The sequence below is a fragment of the Suricata suricatta genome, chromosome 6 (assembly GCF_006229205.1).
Source record: "Suricata suricatta isolate VVHF042 chromosome 6, meerkat_22Aug2017_6uvM2_HiC, whole genome shotgun sequence".
Taxonomy (NCBI): Eukaryota; Metazoa; Chordata; class Mammalia; order Carnivora; family Herpestidae; genus Suricata; species Suricata suricatta.
In genome coordinates, this window is record NC_043705.1 from 58,519,003 (window position 1) to 58,538,912 (window position 19,910).

The 19,910-nt window shown below is 37.5% G+C and overlaps 1 protein-coding gene across 1 annotated transcript in view; it reads left to right on the plus strand.

Annotated features, from left to right (window-relative positions):
* Window positions 1-19,910, plus strand: part of ATG10 (autophagy related 10) — a 227,996-nt gene that overhangs the window by 146,427 nt on the left and 61,659 nt on the right. The window contains exons 4-5 of the mRNA XM_029942538.1: window positions 274-412; window positions 14,779-14,876. Of these exons, the coding sequence (XP_029798398.1) occupies window positions 274-412; window positions 14,779-14,876 (237 nt within the window). The remainder of the gene's footprint in view (window positions 1-273; window positions 413-14,778; window positions 14,877-19,910) is intronic.

The following is a 19,910-nucleotide window of genomic DNA, read 5'->3' on the forward strand; positions in this document are numbered from 1 at the left end:
TTTTTTTTCCCTCTTCCTGTTTCTTTACCCAGAGCTGCTTTGTCTCTCAAAAACAATCTGGAATTACTTAATGCTAATGTTTTCTGGTTTTACTATTTACCCAGGACTCAAATGTTAAACATTAATGTTGGAAACTCCCTTTTCCTTACCTCATAGTCCTATATTTGTTTAACTGTTATTTTGCCAGAAGAAAACATCCCCTTTCCCTTTCTGTGTTAATGTACTTTTTTTAAATTAACAAACACATTTTGTTTCTCTTTTGCTTTTTTTTAGGAGGCTTTAGAGTTACCCCTGGATGATTTTGAAGTGACTGAGACCACACCGGGAAGCGAAGTGATTAAATATGAATATCATGTTTTATACTCCTGTAGCTACCAAGTGCCTGTGCTTTACTTTAGGGCAAGCTTTTTAGGTAAGACCATGTCGGAAGCTAAATGTAAATTCATAACATTTACATGTAAGGCAGAAAGCAGATTTAGAAAATTATTCTTGAGAGGAAAAAAAATAGAGTTAAAATAAGAAAAGTGTGGGTGAGGTAAGGTTTTACCAGTAAATTTTCTCATGCTTTAGAAAGAGTATCAAGACTTCAGAGTGAATGATATCATCCCAGCCTTAAGTCTGATCTTCAGATTCTTGGCCTCCTGCCCAACGTTGACTAAGCCCCCTGGCCCTTTTTCTTTTCTTTAAACAAGTAGGAACAACTTAAAGCTACAAAGTTTGTATGCTTCTAACTTGACAGTAAAAATTTCTTTCAATTTAGGTGATTCCATTAACTCAAAAGCCCGCATTCCTCCTTCCCCAATTATTAATAATTGTTTCAGGAACTGTTTATCAGCTAGTTCAATTATATTTAAAAACAGCACTAACATTTCCTTCGACTGTCCGTACATCTCCAGTACCTAAGCTTTCTGAGATGCTGTTACTCAACTCATTCTCCTTGCCGAAGAAGGTGGAACACCCTGTCTCCTCTGAGGCCTTGGCTGATAAAGCTTATTGAATCAGCAGCCACATGGAGCCCTCACCACTTAGTGCCCGGAGGACTCCCCCTTCTTGTCCTCTGACTAAACTGGATCAGCATGGCAAGGCGCTGCCTCCCCAACCTCCCCCCACCCTATTTCTCCTTTTCTATCTGGCCTTATCAGCAGCATTTTGCATTTTAAACAGCCTTCTAACTTTTTCTGGATAGCTAAGACATCTGAATTTAGCCAGTGATATTTTATTTTTAATTAAAAAGTAGCTTAAGCTGCTTTGAATGTGTATTTGGTAGATTTAATCACTTGCTGCCTTATATTGTTTAATGGTCTCTAATTTTGCAGTGTTGGCGGTTTAGCAAGCACTTAGGATTTAAAACACAAGAACAAATTCTTATAGACTCCCTGGTGCGAAGATTTTAATCTGAGGTGCACTTCCTAAGAACTGACAATTTGGGGTAAATTTTCAACATGGGACATAGGGAATTGAGGGCACTGATAGTAATTTGTGAACTCTTGCTGCAGATCTATCCATGTGATTATTAAAGGCCTTGTAAACATCCACTTTATTATGTCATAATTCTATTTGGTTTGGAGTCCTGAGGTTAAAGGAGGGTTCTTGTCGATGAACTCTGTTATCCTCAAAATAGAAGGAGATACATTTATTTGCCACAGGGGGAGGGAAATATTTTTCTTAGTTTGGGTTTACAGTGCCTCTACCCTAGTACCTTTCTAGATTCAAAGACATAGCAGGGCTGCAGGTAGAGGAAATAGGACACCACTTCTTCAGTACTGTACTTTCATATAATTAGTACTCACCATAAGCAGTTAATCACCAGAGAAGAGCTCCCAGAGACAAAACAAGTTGTTTAGCTTGTCAGCATTAGGGAATCGGAGGTGCTGAAACATGACTGCTTCTAGCTGGAAGTGGGTCTCGCCGAGGCCGGCCGATGAGCTCAGGTGTGCACTTTGCTCTTATGTGCCAACAGCTCCCCTCACAGTGCAGACCAGTAACTGTTCCTGCAAGGCCGGTGATAATGAAATTTGTATACTTCCCAACCAAGATCTTTTCTTCGTGATGCTTTTCTCTTTCTTAAAAAACAAAAACAAACAAACAGCCCACTAGCTTTCTTGGATCCTACCTATATACTTTTAAGACACCCTTTATTTCTGCCCGATGAAAGAAAACCAAAACAAGTCATTTATTTTATACGGCAGGATTCCTTGTTCTTTCCTCGTCATTCTGTATTGTATGGATTGAGCCCTGGGAATTTTTAAATTCCAGAATTTAGTTAGTGTTTGTTCAGGTACCTAAAAATATCAAACCTAATTTTTTACAGCATACTGAATTTTTTCCTGTGGAGAAACATGAAAAATGTTTCTTTCTTTTATCATATTCTAGGAATTTCTTTTCTCTTTTCTGCTGATATAACCTAATGGGCATTCTAAAAATGTTTCACCTGTCCTCTTAGAGTCGTAATTTTTTATTTATTCCCCTTAATCCATTCCCTTTTCCTGTTATATCTGATTACTCTGGCCCTCCATCTGTTAGTTAAACAAATCTCTGTTAGTGTGGTGAATGGATTCCTGGCGTGTTCCTCATACTCCAGGTCCAGATTTTTCTTTGTCTCATTCTGAGAGAGTTCCGACCTAGAAAGAGGATGATTATAAAATTTCTTGCTTAGGGGTCTTTTTGTCGCTTAAGAAAGAGTTCACTTAGCCTTGTTTTTAACAGATATTTAAGATTTCTTTTCCATTTGATAGTAAAAATTAGTTTCTCTGCTCTCATCTGAATTTTCTTATGGTACCTCTTTTTTTTTTTTAGGTAAAGCAGTTGGTATTAGTAGTTCCCATTTAATTGATATGACCTTTTCTTTTCTCAACTGGTTTAGATTCTAGAAGAAATATTTATTGTGTTTCTTGAAATGCAGATCCACTGAATTGTGAACGGGAATACTTCTTATTCCTCTGTACTGGCCAGTGACCACCATGCCAACTCTTGCCTAGGACTCAGCTAATATGGCACTTGCTCTTGCCACTTTTTGTCATATCATTTCACATCATATCCTATATAATATCACAGGTTTCACTGTAACAGGACTATTTGTTTATCCCCTATGAAATAGTAAGCTAGAAGGTGGAGCTGTGAAGTAAAAAGAGGGAGGAAGGGAATTGATAGTACCTATAGCCTACAAAGCGATAAGCTTTATTCATAACAGTGTGTGTGTGTGTGTGTGTGTGTGTGTGTGTGTGTGTGTGTTTAATACATATAGGACATTTGTTTTTTCTCTTACTCATTTTGATACCCACAGTATCAACTGTGATACAGTATCAATAAATATTATTGAAAGAACAAATGATGAGGAATTTCTAACCATGCTGCATGCAATCCAAAGATGGAACCCTGGTGATGGGGTCTTATTTGAACTGCTCTGGAGGGTTTTAAGGAAGAGAGTGATGCTGTTGTCTCCAGGAAGCTCAGGACCCAAAATAACTGTATATCTTTACTCTTTAGTCTGATGCTTCTCAGAGACTGCTTGAGTGGTTGACTAAAGAAAACAGAAAGTCTTGAGTACTCAAAGGGTGGGCATCCAACCTCGCTGAGCAGCTGCTACCCTGCTTCTATAAACACATATTTTATTTGATCCTTGAAGGCAGACAGCCAAATGGTGGCAGCATTCTGCTGCTGAGTGAGCACCTCTCATTCCTACTACTTGGGCATTTAGGATCCCAGTTCCCTAGGGGGTAACATGGATTTAAGAGAAGAAATAAGTCCTTCCCAGTATTATTCTTTTTTTTTCTAACTACTTTCACCATTTTAAGTTTGAAGGAGGTAGCGGAACACACTTAATACCATTTGTTACCCAGCAGTAGGTGAGAGGTAACTACACTTCTCTCAAGTAGTAATAAATAGTCTCCGTATGAATAGTACTTGGCAGTGTATGAAGTACATTCTTAGAAAACACTGACATCTTCAAGTGCTCACTAATGCCCCCTCCCCCACTATTTTTGAAGCACATGGTGTTAAAGAAGTATTTGTATCCTGCAGAAGGCTTTGTCTGTTGTCCATCATTCCAGGATCTTTTTATGTCCCATTTTTCCTTTTGGAAGGCTTGGCTTTGGTCAAAAGCTGATGGCAAGTGTTAAAAATGTAGTGAAAACTTTGGGCATATACATAATGTCTTAGGGCTTCACCAGAGTCCTAAGATTCTTTTTCGTTACAACTAGAGATTTCTATATTTATTTCTGCTTGAATTCTGATTTATTCCTGCCTTGTCTTTCTTCTTTTCCTTTATTCTCAATCTCTATTGAAAAATAGACCAAGTGGTTCTTCTCATTTTCAAAATATTTAATTCTTTGGCTGACATATGGGTTCTTCTTGGGAACTGTTTTGACATATTTCTTTAATTAGTCAGAAGGGCTGCTTTTGAATAGGAAAGGAAACATTTCTTCCATTCAGCAACTGAATGTCTGTTCTTTCTGGAGATCCATTCTATTATTGGCCCAGGGAGTAAGTGTATAGAATTAAAAATGTAACCCAGATATTTCATGTAGATTTGTCTACTTGTTATATGCCTAAAGAATGCTTATAGAGAAACAGGGAGAAAGAAATAGCCAAAGAATGATTCACTCTCAAAGGCAGCATGAACCAAACCATGATAAAGGCCAGCATAAACGGAGAATAATGGAAAGTTTGGACTTAGAGCAGTGTGTAAACCATTAAAGAAGAGGACTAAGAGGCTTGTTCATGGTCTAGAACAAGAAGGAGTCTTTGGAATACATTTCATAGAAGAGAATAGTCTTCCATGCATCCCATAGAAGAGCATAACAGGAAAACAGAAAGATGGAGTTGGAGGACTTTGGAAAATAAAAGTAAAATATCCAAAGCTCCATCTAACAGCATGCAAGGGAAGGTAACAGGTTGGTTTTTCTGAAGAGGCTGGGAAAACCAATGGAGGAGATGAGGAGGGTGAGTGCCATGCTGTAGGGTAGAGAGAGAATGGCATATTTCGGGAACAGTGAGAGGTCAGTTTGAAGTAAAGGTTTCCTTGGGATGAACTGTGGAAGAAATGTTTTTAAAGATATGTTGAGGCCAAATTATGACAGAGACAGTGGATTGGAAGGGGTTGCTAGCACAGTAAGAGTTAAGGCAGCTTGTTGAAAAGTTGGATTAGAGAAGTATTAAAAGATTGAGGCAAAAATGATTTTAGTTAATTATTTACAGTAAGCAGAAAGTAGAAAATGATTTGACAGATAAGTAGAGAATCTTTACGGAAGTTCATAATGCCATATATATTTATATAAAGTTAGCAAATCTAGCCAGAGCTATGATAACGGAATGGAATATGAATTTTGGTAAGTTAAAAAGAGATTCTAGGGATTGAAATGAAATTTAAAGAGCAAACAGTGAACGTTATTAAGAAAAATGATGAAAAACTACTTAACTCATTCAAAGATATTCAAATTGAAAAATCCAAACAATAGAGGACATTTAACAAGAATTATTTGTTCAACCATGTAAATGTTTGAAACAATATGAGGAGTTAGGATGCTGGCTTAGAACATATGATGGGAATAGAATCCCATTGGAAAATCAAACACTGGTTTAACAGTGTTCTAAGGAAAAAAAACTTCTAGAGAAATGTGAAACAAAACTACAGGGAGAGCTAATTAGCCAAAACATTCATTCTAACTTGTGGTAGTACAAAACACCACATCCACAAAAAGCAAGAGGTTTTAAGTGGATCCAGAGGCCAGGAAAAGGATATAGAAAGGTAAATTTATTTTCTTACCTGCAGGAGCCTATATTTTAGCTTTCCTAGAAGGATGAATGCTTGTGTTGTGCTCCATAAAGAAGAAACATTTCTTTGCTTACTCTTGGCCAAAGGGTTCTATTTGAAACAGCCTTTAAAACATACATGAGTGCCCACTGTTTGCATAGCACAAAAACACATTTGCCTATTTTCTAAATCTGCTGAAAAAAAAATCACTGTTCAATGTGAAGCTAGATTATTGCTTTCCCCTTTTTTTAAAGTCATCAAAGCAGAGTTCTTCAAGGCCACATATTAGATGCTATGCTAAAAAGGTGGAGACTGCATTTTCGGTAGGGAGAGGATCAAGTTAGATTGATACTCAAGGTGCTGCTGGAGGGCATAGAGTGCTGGAGGTACTGAGGTCTGAAAAGGGCCAGGAGTCCAAAATGCTGAGTGCTTGGTTCAGGATGCCAAACCAAGAGGTTGGAATCAAAGCCTCAGAACACTTCAGATAGAGTGCCTCCTGCTTCAGAACTAGCACACCTAATGTTGTAGATATTCATCTGGTGATTTGGTCCTTAAAGTGCTCACGAATAGGTTATCTATTCCAAATTGGTATCTCAGGTATATTGTGGACCCAACATGACTTCCCTTGGGACATTTTCTGATTAAGAGATTCCTCAAGAAGGTTTTGTATGTACTTACACTAGGTAAGTATTGAACTTAATTTAAATGACAGGTTATAGCACCACTTGCATTATTACTAGTTTTTTAACACAATATGCAGACTGTTTATGGTGACTCAAAACCAGTCCTTTTGGGGGGCACCGGGGTGGCTCAATTGGTTAAGTGTCCAACTTCAGCTCAGGTCACCATCTCGCAGTTTATTGGTTCAAGCCCTGTGTTGAGCTCTGTTCTGACAGTTTGGAGCCTGGAGTCTGGAGCCTGGAGCCTGCTTCAGATTCTGTCTTCCTATGTCTCTTTTCCTTCCCTGCTCACGCTCTCTATCTCTCTCTCTATAAAAAAATAACAATAAACATTAGGGGCATCTGGATGGCTCCATTGGTTGAGCATCCGACTTCAGCTCAGGTCATGATCTTGTGATTCGTGGGTTTGAGCCCCTCGTTGGGATTTGTGCTGACAGATCAAAGCCAGGAGCCTGCTTCAGATTCTGTGTCTCCCTCTCTCTCTGCCCCTCCCTTGCCTGCACTATGTCTCTTTCTCTCTCAAAAATAAACATGAAAAAATTACATAAAAAATAAATAGAAATAATACATAAACATTAAAAAATTACTCCTTTTTGTCCTGCCCTGTATGTATGTCCTCTCCTGAATGAACATGCATACATACACTTTCTCATGTAATTAAAAGATGTCTTATGTTTGTTTTCTACTCATATTACTAGACAAATATATAACATTTAAAAAATTTGCACTGGTAATTTTAAAAATACATAATGATTAAGCAAGTGTTTTAAACCACTTATCTGGGCTATATTTGTTAGGTATACTTGGTTGCAAATATTTGAACCTGACCACGAAAACAAAAAAGGATTTATTGTAAAGGTAGATTTAGAGTCAAGTGAATGCATTAGAATGACAGGAATGTTTTTTTAGTTTGTTTGTTTGTTTGTTTATTTATTTATTTATTTATGAGAGAGAAAGAGAGGCACATGGGGGAGGGTCAGAGAGACAAAGAGAGAATCCCCAAAAGGCCCCATATTCAGCACAGAGCCCCATGCGGGGCTCAGTCTCATGACTGTGAGATCATGACCTGAATAGAAAGCATGAGTTGGACACTGAACTGACTGAGCCACCCAAGTGCCCCCCAGCATGTTTTTTTATATATATAGATCATGATTTTTATCACGATTGTTCAGTCTTTATTTTTAGCAGTAATTGTGCTAATTGCTCTAGAAATAATGTTGAGTGTTCATCTATCCAACTATTGAAAACTATTTGTGCATAAGGCCATGAAGGTGTCTGTGGAATACAGAGATGAATAAAGGAAATCAGAGATGGATGAAGCCCTCAAGGAATGTACAGTCTAGTGAGGGAAACAAGACAGGTCTGAAATTCACTAACAAGCACAATATGTTAATAGCCATAACAGAGCTAAAAATTGCCACCAGGAAGAGTAGATTGCTTGTTGCCAGAGGCTGGGCAGTACGGGAAATGAGGAAATGTTGGTCAAAGGGTACAGATTTTCATTTAAAAGATAAGTAAGTTCTGGGGATCTAATATACAGCCTGGTGTCTATCATTAACACTATTTTATTGTATACTTGAAACAACTAAAAGAATAGATTTTAAATGTTATACCCATACACAAATGGTAATGGATGTGATAACTAACCTTTTGTTGTGAACATTTCCTAATATATACATATATTAAATCATGTTGTATACCTTAATCTTACACAATGCTGTATGTCCATTTTATCTCAGTAAAGCTGGGGGGAAAACTGCTACCAGGGCTCAGAGAGTAGAGATTAAGAGAGACCTTGGCAGGACTTGGGATTTGTCCATGCAATGATGAGTGAAAGGGCAGGCCAGCCTAGTAAGACACCCAGGAAAGGCAAACTTCTAGATATTCCCATGTCAGGCAGTGTTGGTGGAGACTACTCGTGACAATTACAACAGCATAACCAATATGTTTGCCTTGCTTTATGGTTTGCAGAGAGCTCCTGGGTACAGAGACATAGAGTGTAGTGGTGAAAGTGCAGGGCCTGGAGCCAGAAAGCGTTCGTTCTGATTCCTGGCTCTGCTACTAACAAACTGCAGTTATCTAACTTTTTGTTATCTTTTCTTTTGCCCCCCCAAAATTTTTTTGAGATAATAATAATCATAGTAGTAATACCTATTTCATAGAGTTCTGAGGTTTGCAAGCTAATATATGAAATGGGGCTTGGCATGTAGTAGCTTTCAATAATGCTAGCTGTGTTGGGTCACCCGGGCGGCTCAGTTGGTTAAGCATCTGATTCTTGATTTCCACCCAGGAAACAACTAACAGTGGTTAGTGAGATTGAGCCTTGCATTGGGCTCTAAATAAATACACAAATACATAAATAAATAAAGTAAGTAAATAAAAATAAACATTAAAAAATTTAAAGAAATAATGCTAGCTGGTTGTGTATCTTGAGCCTCACAATAACATTGTAAAGTAGGAGCTGTTATTATCCTTGTGCACATACATAAAAACTGAGTTCTCAGAAGGGTTAAATGATTTATTCCAAAGTACATAGAAAATTATGAGGTTCAGACTCAAACCCTTTAGCCTCTTTTTTACTGCATGATGCAGTAACCAAAATTTAGGAAACATGCAAGTTAACAGATGTTGTATGTAAAAAGAGAAGTTGCCATAATCTGTATTTTTGGAATATTCATTCAGATTTCCTGAGATTAATAAAGACACAAAGTGATAGAAATGTATGCAGGAATAAATAAAAATTACAGAATTAGGAAGCATAGTTTCTGATAGAATGTACATGAACAATTAACACTCATTTCATATCATGATATAATTTTCTCACTGAAGCAAAAATGAGTTTTCTCCTTTGGCGGAGCCTCATCTCTGCCTTACTGTGGAGTATGACATGAATTTTTATATCCTTCAAACCTCTCACGAAGACAGTTATTGAATAATGACAGATTTCATTGTGAATAATCCACCTTTACCTTTTTTTTTTCTAGTGACCACATTCAGAACATTATTATTCAACTTTCTGTACATAACGTATACTCTCTATAATCTTCATTTTAGGAATTGGGAAATTTTAGTGAAACCATGCACGAAAGGATAAAGGTGATTTCTGCGTGCTTGAGCTACAGTTAGGTGGTGTCAGTGAAATATCTCATGCTGTTATTTGATTCATGAAAACTAATAGCCCTGAGAAATTTAATTTAGAGAGCCACACATTTTGAGTAATATATAGATTACTTGACATGTAGGTTATTATTCAATTGAGAGATTTTATATGAAAATTATTAAATTAAATGCTACTGGCAGTTGCTAAAGATTGTACTTTTTAATTATTCTATTTTTCATCCAATGTCTCTTCTTTTGTCATTGACATTCTAGGTTGCTGACAGAATATTCCTTGAGCTCAGATGTATATTGTCATTTTAAGAGATAGAGGCACACAGTAGGCACTCAATAAACACTTGTTAAATAAATGACCTTAATTTACTATGCTTAATTTGTAGGTTGCTGCTGAAATTATTTCAGCTTCGACTTCAATTTTTCAAGTATGCAAAGGATTTTACTGGTTTCTCAGCCTCAGTGTGATTAATGAGATTTCTAAGCATGTTAAGATTGGTGCTATCGAATATCTTAGGTCTAAAGCTAGGGAGTTGTTGATTGAGTATGCTTGTGTCTCATCTGACTGAGGCCAGACGGGAAAAACAGACCTTCTTAGCAGGACTTAAAGTTTCTGATTGAAGATACCTTCAACTGAACATGAAGGCATATTATAATGTTTTTCATGAACTTAACCAAATATTTATTTATGCTCAAAATTTTATGTTAAGTTAAAGTCTTGGGTATTTGGTTTCTGTAAATAGATTCAAAATCACAAAGTCCAGGGGTGCCTGCATGGCTCAGTCAATTGAGCATCCAACTTTTGATTTCAGCTCCGGATCATGGGATCGAGCTCCATGTTGGGCTCTGCACTGAGCATGGAGTCTGCTTGGGATTCTTTCTCTCTCTCATTCTGCCTCTCTCCCCAGCTCGTGCATGCTTTCTCTAAAATTAAGAAAAAAGTCACAAATTTCTTTAAATATCTGCAATATTTAAGGTCTACTTCTTTGATATGAGTTTTGAAATTTATTTGATGATCTCAGTTTAATGGTTTCAGTGAAATTTCTGAAGATTCCATTTGGTTTTGAAATAATTAGAATCACAATCATATTGTGAATATATTTTATGTGTCAGTAGTGTAAGGCATAGTTTGGAGACATTGTTGATTAGGTCAAAGTTTTTTGTGTTTGCATAATAGATCATAAGACTGACTTTCATATGTCTTTGATTGTGAGGGTGTGAGCTCTGACTTGGCACACTGATGATAAAGGCTTAGGGAAAAGAACCCACATCATAATTCATTAAGTCATTTTTGTCATATATTTATATGGGAAGCAAAGCTATATTATCCAAATCATCTGCAGCATAAATGGTCAGCAGAAGCTGGAGAGATTGGCACTCTTGTCAGAGTAGCTTGTATAAGCACTCATTTAAGCCTCATTAATCTATGTTTTTTAGGGCATATCATTAATATTAGTTTTTATTTTATTTTTTTAAATGTTTTATTTATTTTTGAGAGAAAGAGACAGCATGAGCCAGGGGGAGGGTCAGAGAGAGAGGGAGACACAGAATCCGAAGAAAGGCTCCAGGCTCTGAGCTAGCTGTCAGCACAGAGCCCCACCTGGGGTTCAAACCCACGAACTGTGAGATCATGACCTGAGCAGAAATTGGATGCTTAATCGACTGAGCCACCCAGGCACCCCAAGTTTTTATTTTAGACAGAGACAGCATGAGTGGGGGAGGGAGGGCAGATATAAAAAGGCGTAGGGGGAGGAGGGGAAGAATCTCAAGCAGCTCCATACTCAGTGTGGAGTTGGACACAGGGCTCAATCCCACAAGCCTCCCACATACACATATGACAATAATGACTTAATGAAGTATGTAAGATGGGAGCTCTTTTCCCTAAGCCTTTGTCATCAATGTGCCCGGTCACAGCTCATAGCCTCACGATTATGAGCTAAACTGAAATGAAGAGTTGGACACTCGACTTCCAGAACAACCCAGGTGCCCTGATACCTGTGTTTTTAAATAGTCTGTAAATGCATTAGAGAATTTAATAACATCTATTCACTTAAAAAGCAGTGTTCTCTTTAATTACTCTGTTGTAATATGTTAGCTTTTTCCCTGTAAATTTGGTGTTGTCTGAAGACTTATGTCACATACCCTCAATTCTAGCATCAAATCGGATGAAAATATTCTATGACATTTGGTCTGGTTCTTTCCACATTGCTGTCAGATGCTGACTATTGCATTTTGTATGAATGGTTCCAGCAGAGTATGTGGGTTTTTTCAGTGGTAATATCTGAACCACTCACCCCATCCTTGGGCTTTTGGCTGGAATATTTTAAGGAATAAAATTAAAATCATTATTGATTGCCAGGTATTAACCCCAGCATTCTTCTCTAGGTCTGCGAAGCCTTTCTCTGTCTTAGAGGAAATAAGGTTAAGGAGGGTGTTCTCTCATTTATCATTTATTCAGTAAATATTTATAAAGCATTTGCAACGTGTGAGTGGATCTACACTGTGGGAAAAGAATAAATGTGGCCTCTGCCCTCAGAGGCTGTAGGGAACGGCAGGAAGGGCACTGAGACTCCAGTGGCAGCTCCAGTGCAGTCATGAACTGGCTGCATAATTCTGGCTGATGTATGTTTCCCAAGATCTCGGTTTGCCTTATTGATAAAATGAGTAATTATACTAACTCCAACATTTTATTCTCCTACAACTTGATTTCTTCTGAAAAATATTTTTTTAATTTTTTTAACGTTTATTTATTTTGAGAGAGAGACAGAGCATGGGCAGAGGTGGGTCAGAGAGAGAAGGAGGCACATGTTTTGAAGCAGGTTCCAGGCTCTAAGCTGTCAGCATCGAGCCCAAGGCAGGCCTTGAAACCGCGAGTGAGATCATGACCTGAGCGAAAGTTGGACACTCAACTGAGCCACCCAGGTGCCCCCTGAAAATTATTTTAAAAGGATGTCATCTGTTAATAGTTTTATTATTTGGTTTACTTTTTAACAATGAAGTACTTAAGATCCTGTTTCCCTCTTCCAACATCAATGCAAACACACACACACACACACACACACACACACACACACACACACGTGTGCACATACCTATTTTGAAAATGTGTAGTGCTTATCTTAAGGGCAAAGTTTGGCCCTGATCTGTAAATGTGTTCAGAAAACAATATAACACAGATACTGAAGGCAGCTTGTTTTTAACTTGTAGCTAAACATGACATTCAAATGTTAATTGGATGAATAAATCTTGTTCATTTTACAGACATGGAAATGTCAATGGAATAAAACTATTTATCACAAGATAATGGTCTCCTGCCGCCAGATAAATGCCAAGATGAAGATACTTATTGAAAATGTATCAAAATATTCTATTGCTATTTATTGAAAATAAAGGTTGAGGAAAAGTTCAACTTTTCAGGTCAAACATGAGAAATGCCCTGCCTATGGTATTAATATATTATATCATCAAACACAATGTACATGGTGTAGAAACATGAGCTAATTCTAAGAAATAATGTCCTTTAAGTGAGTCTTTTAACTTTGTAGTAGGAAAACTACGGGAGCTGGGAGGAGATATCTACTCTGTATTAAGCTCTGACGGTGTGCCTGACCCAGTCCTGGGTTTGATCAAGGATGCAAACTTGTTCACGTGAAAATAATTTGAAAAGGATAATTATCTTCATTTACAGGTGAAATTGAAAGCCAAATAGCTTGCATTTACGTAGGGAGTAAGCATCAGGGGTACCTGGGTGGGTCAGTCAGTTAAGTAACTCACTTTTCAGCTCACGTCATGATCTTGTGGTTTGGGACACGTCATGATCTTGTGGTTTGGGAGTCTGAGCCCCGTATCAGGATCTGTGCTGTCTGCACAGACAGCCTGTTTTGAATTCTGTGTCTCCCTCTCTCTCTACCCCTCCCCTGCTCATGCTCTGTCTCTTTCCTTCAAAAATAAATAAACATTAAAAAGAATTTTTTTAATGAAAGTGCTGACAACAGAATACAAACTCAGCCCGGGCTTCAAGTCCAACACTCTTCTACACTCTCCATCTCTACTTAAACTCCATAAGTCTGAATGCAATACCGTTTGCTTTTGGGGGTGTGGTTTGGGTAGATTATTTCCCCAAGTTTTATTGTAACCTGATGATCAAATACTTCTTTGAGTCTATTGAGTTGATACAGTGACAAGTTTTCTTTAAGTGTTATTGTCCTCTTGCCTAAAGAAGGGAGCACACTCGTAAGTTCTGAGGACTTAATAGCTCTGAGTGGGACAGTAGCATTAAATTCTAGGAGTAAGACCACCTTCTGTCCTACAATATGTGGTTTCAAAGTCTTTGGGTAATTTTCTCTTTCTACTTTATTTTGCAAACTTAGATACCTATTTCTCTCCTAATCTTATGCCATAGTAGTCTTCATAAAAGACATTATTTGGATTGTTACAAATATAAGTGAATTGTTGAAGCTGTTTAAAGAAAGGAAGAGAGAACTCTTGTTCCCTAGACATTTTGCTAATCTCTGATTCAACTGATTCCTTCTCATGTCCCTCCACCCTTAACTGTTCTCTTTCTCCACCTGTCACAAACACTGGGTGTTAATGGCTCCCTCCCCTGGACTGTCTGAGAACTGCAGTTTTCGTCCTGGCAGCCACCACTTTCTACCTAGTGTTTTAGTATCAATATGCTATTGATATACTTGTCATAATTTCCCTAGTAAGTGGTAGGCTCCTTACTAGGAGAAAGCATGTGCTTTCATTTTCTCTACCCCCCACGGTATTCAACAGAGTGATTTGAACATTACAGATATTTAGTCAATGAGAGAGTGAATGAAGCATGTGTACGGTCTTTGATTTAAGAACTAGAGGAAGTATTAAAATTTCAGAGGTATTCATAGTGCACCTTTGTGAATATGGAAGTCTGTCTACCTGGTCCTTTGCCTATGCTTGTATCTATTAGTTATCTCTAAAACACATTTGGATTTTATTTATTTTGCAGAATTCCTCTAGGCAATGAATGAGCAGATAATTTAACTGTTAGATGGTTACAAAGGAGAGAAGCTTGAATGTTTAAATTTCCCTCAGGAAGAAAATAGTAATTCCTGTAGCACTCTTTTGATATGGAAGTAATATGTGTAACTAGCAAAGATTTTTTTTTAAAAATTATAATATTCTTCTAGTAGTTTTAGATAGACATCAAGCGCCATTGTGTCAAAGACTGACAGTCTCTCCCATGCACCTTTGCAGATGGAAGACCTTTGGCTCTGAAGGACGTATGGGAAGGAATCCATGAGTGCTATAAGACACAGCTGCTGCAGGAGCCGTGGGACACTATTACCCAACAGGTCAGAGAATATTTGTATTTCATTATATGTCATTCTTTCCCTCTGCTCATCTTTTCTTCTAATATTTTCTCCCCTACTCTGTTTGCCTATTTCATTTTGCCACATCCTTATAGATTTCAGTTCAGAAGCAGTTTCCTTTAAAACACCTTCTCAGACCCAGAGTTGGTGTAGCCTTCCTGTTTTGAGCTCTCAAAGCACCCTGTAATTTTCCCTTATGGTGCTTATCACAATTTTAAATTATATATTTGGATAGATTAAAAAAAATATTTTAGTGTCTTTCTTTGTCATTATACCATGTGCTCCCAGGTGGGCAGACCCTGTTTTCTTTCCCTTTATGGTACACCCAGCACTGATACAGTACCTATCATATAGTAAGCGCTCACTAAAAATGTATGATGGAAATGGGAATAGAAACTAAGTTGGGATATTCACTAGAAGTGCATGATTTAGTTTATGTCACCTACAGTGTTTCAGAGTTATACTCATAGGTACGTTTGCCAAGAAAATTAACTTTTGATTAATAATAGGTTTTCAATAGCAATCTGAAAAAAATAGAGAAAATACATCTGCAAAAGTAGATATAAAAAGTAGATTTGCAAAAGTAGAGAAAAATAGATCTGTCAATCATATAAGTCATTATTACTGCCTTGCTAAAATCAGCAGTTAATTATTTTAGAAATTTAAAAATACTCATCACCTTGCAACCAATCATGGTCTCCTTAAAAATAATTTTTACTTATATCAAAAATCTTATTTTTTCCCAGCCTCTGTTAAGCTTAATCAAAGCTTCCTTTAAAAATGACTTTATCAGCCATTGGAATTTTTATGCTCTCTTCTGTATTTGATCATAATAATGACAGTTTATGTCCCAATCAGCATAAGAATCTTTAGCATCTTGTAAGTAGTTCTTTGACCGTGACTCCAAAGGACTGTTTTTCTAGGTTTTAATTGGGGACAAACTAGGTTTAAGTACAGGTGCATTCATGTTTCACATAGCCCCTCAAGTTGATCTTTTCATTTCCCTTCCCACCATTGCCCTCAGACATAGATCAATTCCTGTGGTTTCCCCTCGAACAGTTACTAAGCCCTCACACCACTGGTCTGCTCCTTCACTCCCTACTCCTACCATTAGTCGCATCCTCCTAACCCTGGTGCATTTACCTTGCCTATGTGCAAACCTGCTTGTTGTAGCTTCTAAAAGCCAATGGTGTGTGGTCTAAATGCCTGAGTGGAGCTCTATGGCTGCCACTGCCTGGCTCCACCCTGCCCTTTGGAACTGATCATCTACTCCTACTCCACTCTACGTGGTCTCAGCTTCTGCTGAACAAGGCTGTTCATTTTCCAGAAACTATTCTGTATAGTTTGTTCTTAGGATTCTTTCCAGACTTAATGTCTTCCCTATTGTCTTTGTTCTATCTTCGTATTTCCTTTTTGTTCTCTTGTGTTTCTTTCTTGAAACCATTTCAGCTCACAAAAATCACCCCCTTTGAAATCCCAGTTCTGTAGACCAGGCATTGATGGTTGCTATGAAGAAGGATAAAGAGATATATAAGCAAATCCATCATAAAGATTTTTGGCAAGTGAGTTTTATTTTATGCAAAGCATTTTATTTTTTTAAGTTTATTTTGAGAGAGAGAGAGGGAATGTACACACAAGTGGGGAAGGGGCAGAGTGACAGGGGGAGAGAGAGAATCCTAAGCAAACTCCACACTGCCAGCATGGAGCCAGACTTGGGGCTTGATCTCACAAACCAAGAGATCATGACCTGAGCCAAAACCAAGAGTCAGATGCTTAACTAACTGAGCCACCCAGATGCCCCTATACAAAGCATTTTAGAGTAACCTTTAAGTATCAAGTTGAGTGCTATGAGTTTCAACTTCCATTGTCCATTGTGTGCTAATGACCACACACTGTCTCAAAATGTGCACTGTAGTGTCAGAATCCACAGGACCCAGAAAGTGTTTGGTTGTAAGAGTCAAGGAAGATGGCAAAAGATAGAGGCAAAAGAAGGATGGCAAAGACCTCCCAAAACACATATGTATTTTACTCTAGTGACTTTTTTCTTTGCTCCTTTTAATTTACATTTTGCATTTTGTTCCTGAGCCCGATTCTTATCCTTTTCCTTTTTCTGCCCCTAGCATCCCTATTATTAATCTCAGTGCAAGCCTATTGCACAATTTCTGGTGGTCTGTGTCATTTTGGGTTTTAATTCTATGTGTCGCTGTTCTGACGTGTGACCTGTGAACAAGACTTTGGACTCACTTGTATTTTCTTACTTTCCTAATATGATGTTACCAATAGATTTCTTTCTATTGATAGAACTCCTAAATTGCTAAACTACCCAAATGACATAATCTGTACATTGTTTTTAAAGAAATTGACTAATATATTTTAATTTTTAGACACTTAAGTGACATATAGACAGCCTATTCACAGACCATCTTTTTCCTACCTGACATAGTGTAGTAGTAATGATCAAATCACAATAAGCGTTACTATTTTTAACACCCACGCGTGGGGCTCACTTAATGGGAGGGATGATTTGTATCACCAAACCACAACACAACTGTACCATTTAGATGTTCCTTTGGAATGTCTTATGGGAATTGATCTGTGGACAGCTATCCCACTTTTGACAACAAACTTTATTGAAGCTTCAGACTTGCTCATCACAGTGCATATGCAGTCTTTAAAGACCTAGCCAGGGAAACTCTCTTGTCGCCTTTGCATTACTGGCATGTGAAAGTCATCATGAATATTTCCCTTGGAGGTCTTGGTGTTTAATCCTAGGTTTGTTAATGGGTTGGTATTTACGTGCTCTTCTTTGCTTGAGATCTTTGAGAGAGTGGGTCTTCATTTCTGTAAAGCCCCATGTGGAGAAAAGTAGGGTGTCCTCAGAGTGGTAATGGGGATGGTGTGGTGCAGCACGGGGAGAATGAGCTGACAGAATATTGGTGACACCGAGTAGTAGATAGCATTTTGCAGAATTATACTAAAGAACCACTAGCTTGCAGACTGAACATGATAATAATATCCTGTCCTCCAGAGTGGCTTAAAGACAAAAGCAGCCCTCGCATAATATAAAATGCATTCACTTCTTTTTACGGCTTGATTGTGCTCATATAGTTTGTTGCTCTTCATCTTTAGTAATCACACTTCTGTTCTCTCATCATTTGTCTTGATGATAAGGACCTGTTCATGTCAGACATGAATGCTCTCTTTTGATGACAAGCCACTAATGAATCTCATACATTTGATTATGGTGATTACTTACCTGCTTTTGTCCAACATTACGAATTACCTATTATCTCAACCCTGTAGTCTAATAAAGAACTTCTAAAAGTAAGTTAACAGATGCCCAGGTTGGATCTGCCCAAACTGGTACAATGAATGTTACAATAATGATCACTTATAGGTGTGGGCTCTCTGTTTTAGATAAAGAACTCCTGTAATCTTGGCACAGACTAAAAGTCATAAGATAAGAAAACATACCTCCAATTTTAATTGAAAATTGTGTGTTTATGTATGTGGGTATATAAGTGGCCAGATAAGTAATTGTTTTGTGGTGTTTTCTTTGTTTGTAAACTTTATATTATGGAAAACTATAAGCATATACTAAAGTAGAGGTAATAGTATAAAACATTTACAAACTGATGGTCAATCCTATTTTTTCAGTATCTCACCCAATGTGGAATTTTTTAAAGCAAATCCTAGATGTCCTGTCTCATCCATAAAAATTTAAGTATGTATCTTTAAAAGAGAAGAGTTTACACCAGTGTTTATAGCAGCTTTATCCATAATAGCCTAAATGGAGACAACTCTGATGTCCTTCAGAGCATGGAGATTAAACAAAGTGGTATATCCTTACTAGGGGATACTACTCAGTAATATACGGGAACCAACTACCTTTATGCTGAACAACCTGGATGAGAATGCAGAGAATTATTCTCAGTATAAAAAGCCAATCTCAAAAGGTTGCACAGTATATGATTCCATTTAACCTAACATTTTTGAAATGACAAAATTATAGATTAGAGAATGGATATGTGGCTGTCGGGTGTTAGAGAAGAAGGTGTTCCTGGGAAGGAAGAGGGTGTGGTGGCTATAAAGTCAACACGAGGGAACCTTGTAGCTATTGAAATATCCTGTATTTGAGTGTATCAATGTTAGTATGTTGGTTGTGATATTGTACTGTAGTTTTGCAAGATGTTACCATTGCAGAACTGGGTGAAAGGTATGAATGATCTTTTTTAAAATGTTTATTTATTTATTTTTGAGAGAGAGAGAGAGAGAGAGCGAGAGCACAAGCTAGGGAGGGACAGAGAGAGAGAGAGAGAGAGAGGAAGACAGAATCTGAAGCAGACCCCAGGATCTGAGCTGTCAGTGCAGAACTCAATGTGGGGCTTGAACCCATGAACTGTGAGATTATGACCTGAGCCAAAGTTGGATGCTTAACTGAATGAGCCATCCAGGTACCCTATGAATGATATTTTTGTATCATTTCTTATAACTACATGTGATTCTACAATTATCTCAAAATAAAAAGTTTAATTAAAAAAAGGTAAGATCTCTTAAAAAAACATAACCACATTTCTTTTACCATAAATAAAATAATAATTTCTTAGTATCATTATATAAGCAATTGATGCTTAAATTTCCATAGTTTTTTTTTTTTACAGTTTCTTTGAATCAGGATTCAAATAAGGCTTGTACATTAAAATGGTTAACATCCCTTAAGACTTGAAACTAAGATTCTCATTCCTCTCTCTCTCTTCACAAATTTTTGTTGAATAAACAAGGTTGTTGTTTTGTTGTTGTTGTTGTTTTTCTAATTTATTTCTGTTGTGTTGTTTGGTTTGTTCCTCTCTGTGTTTTCCTTAAATTGGTGGTTAGCACCCTCATACACTGTTGGTGGCAATGTAAACTGGTGCAGCTGCTCTGGAAAACAGTGTGGAGGTTCCTCAAAAAACTATCCATAGAACTCCCTTATGACCCAGCAATAGCATTGCTGGGGATTTACCCAAGAGAGACAGA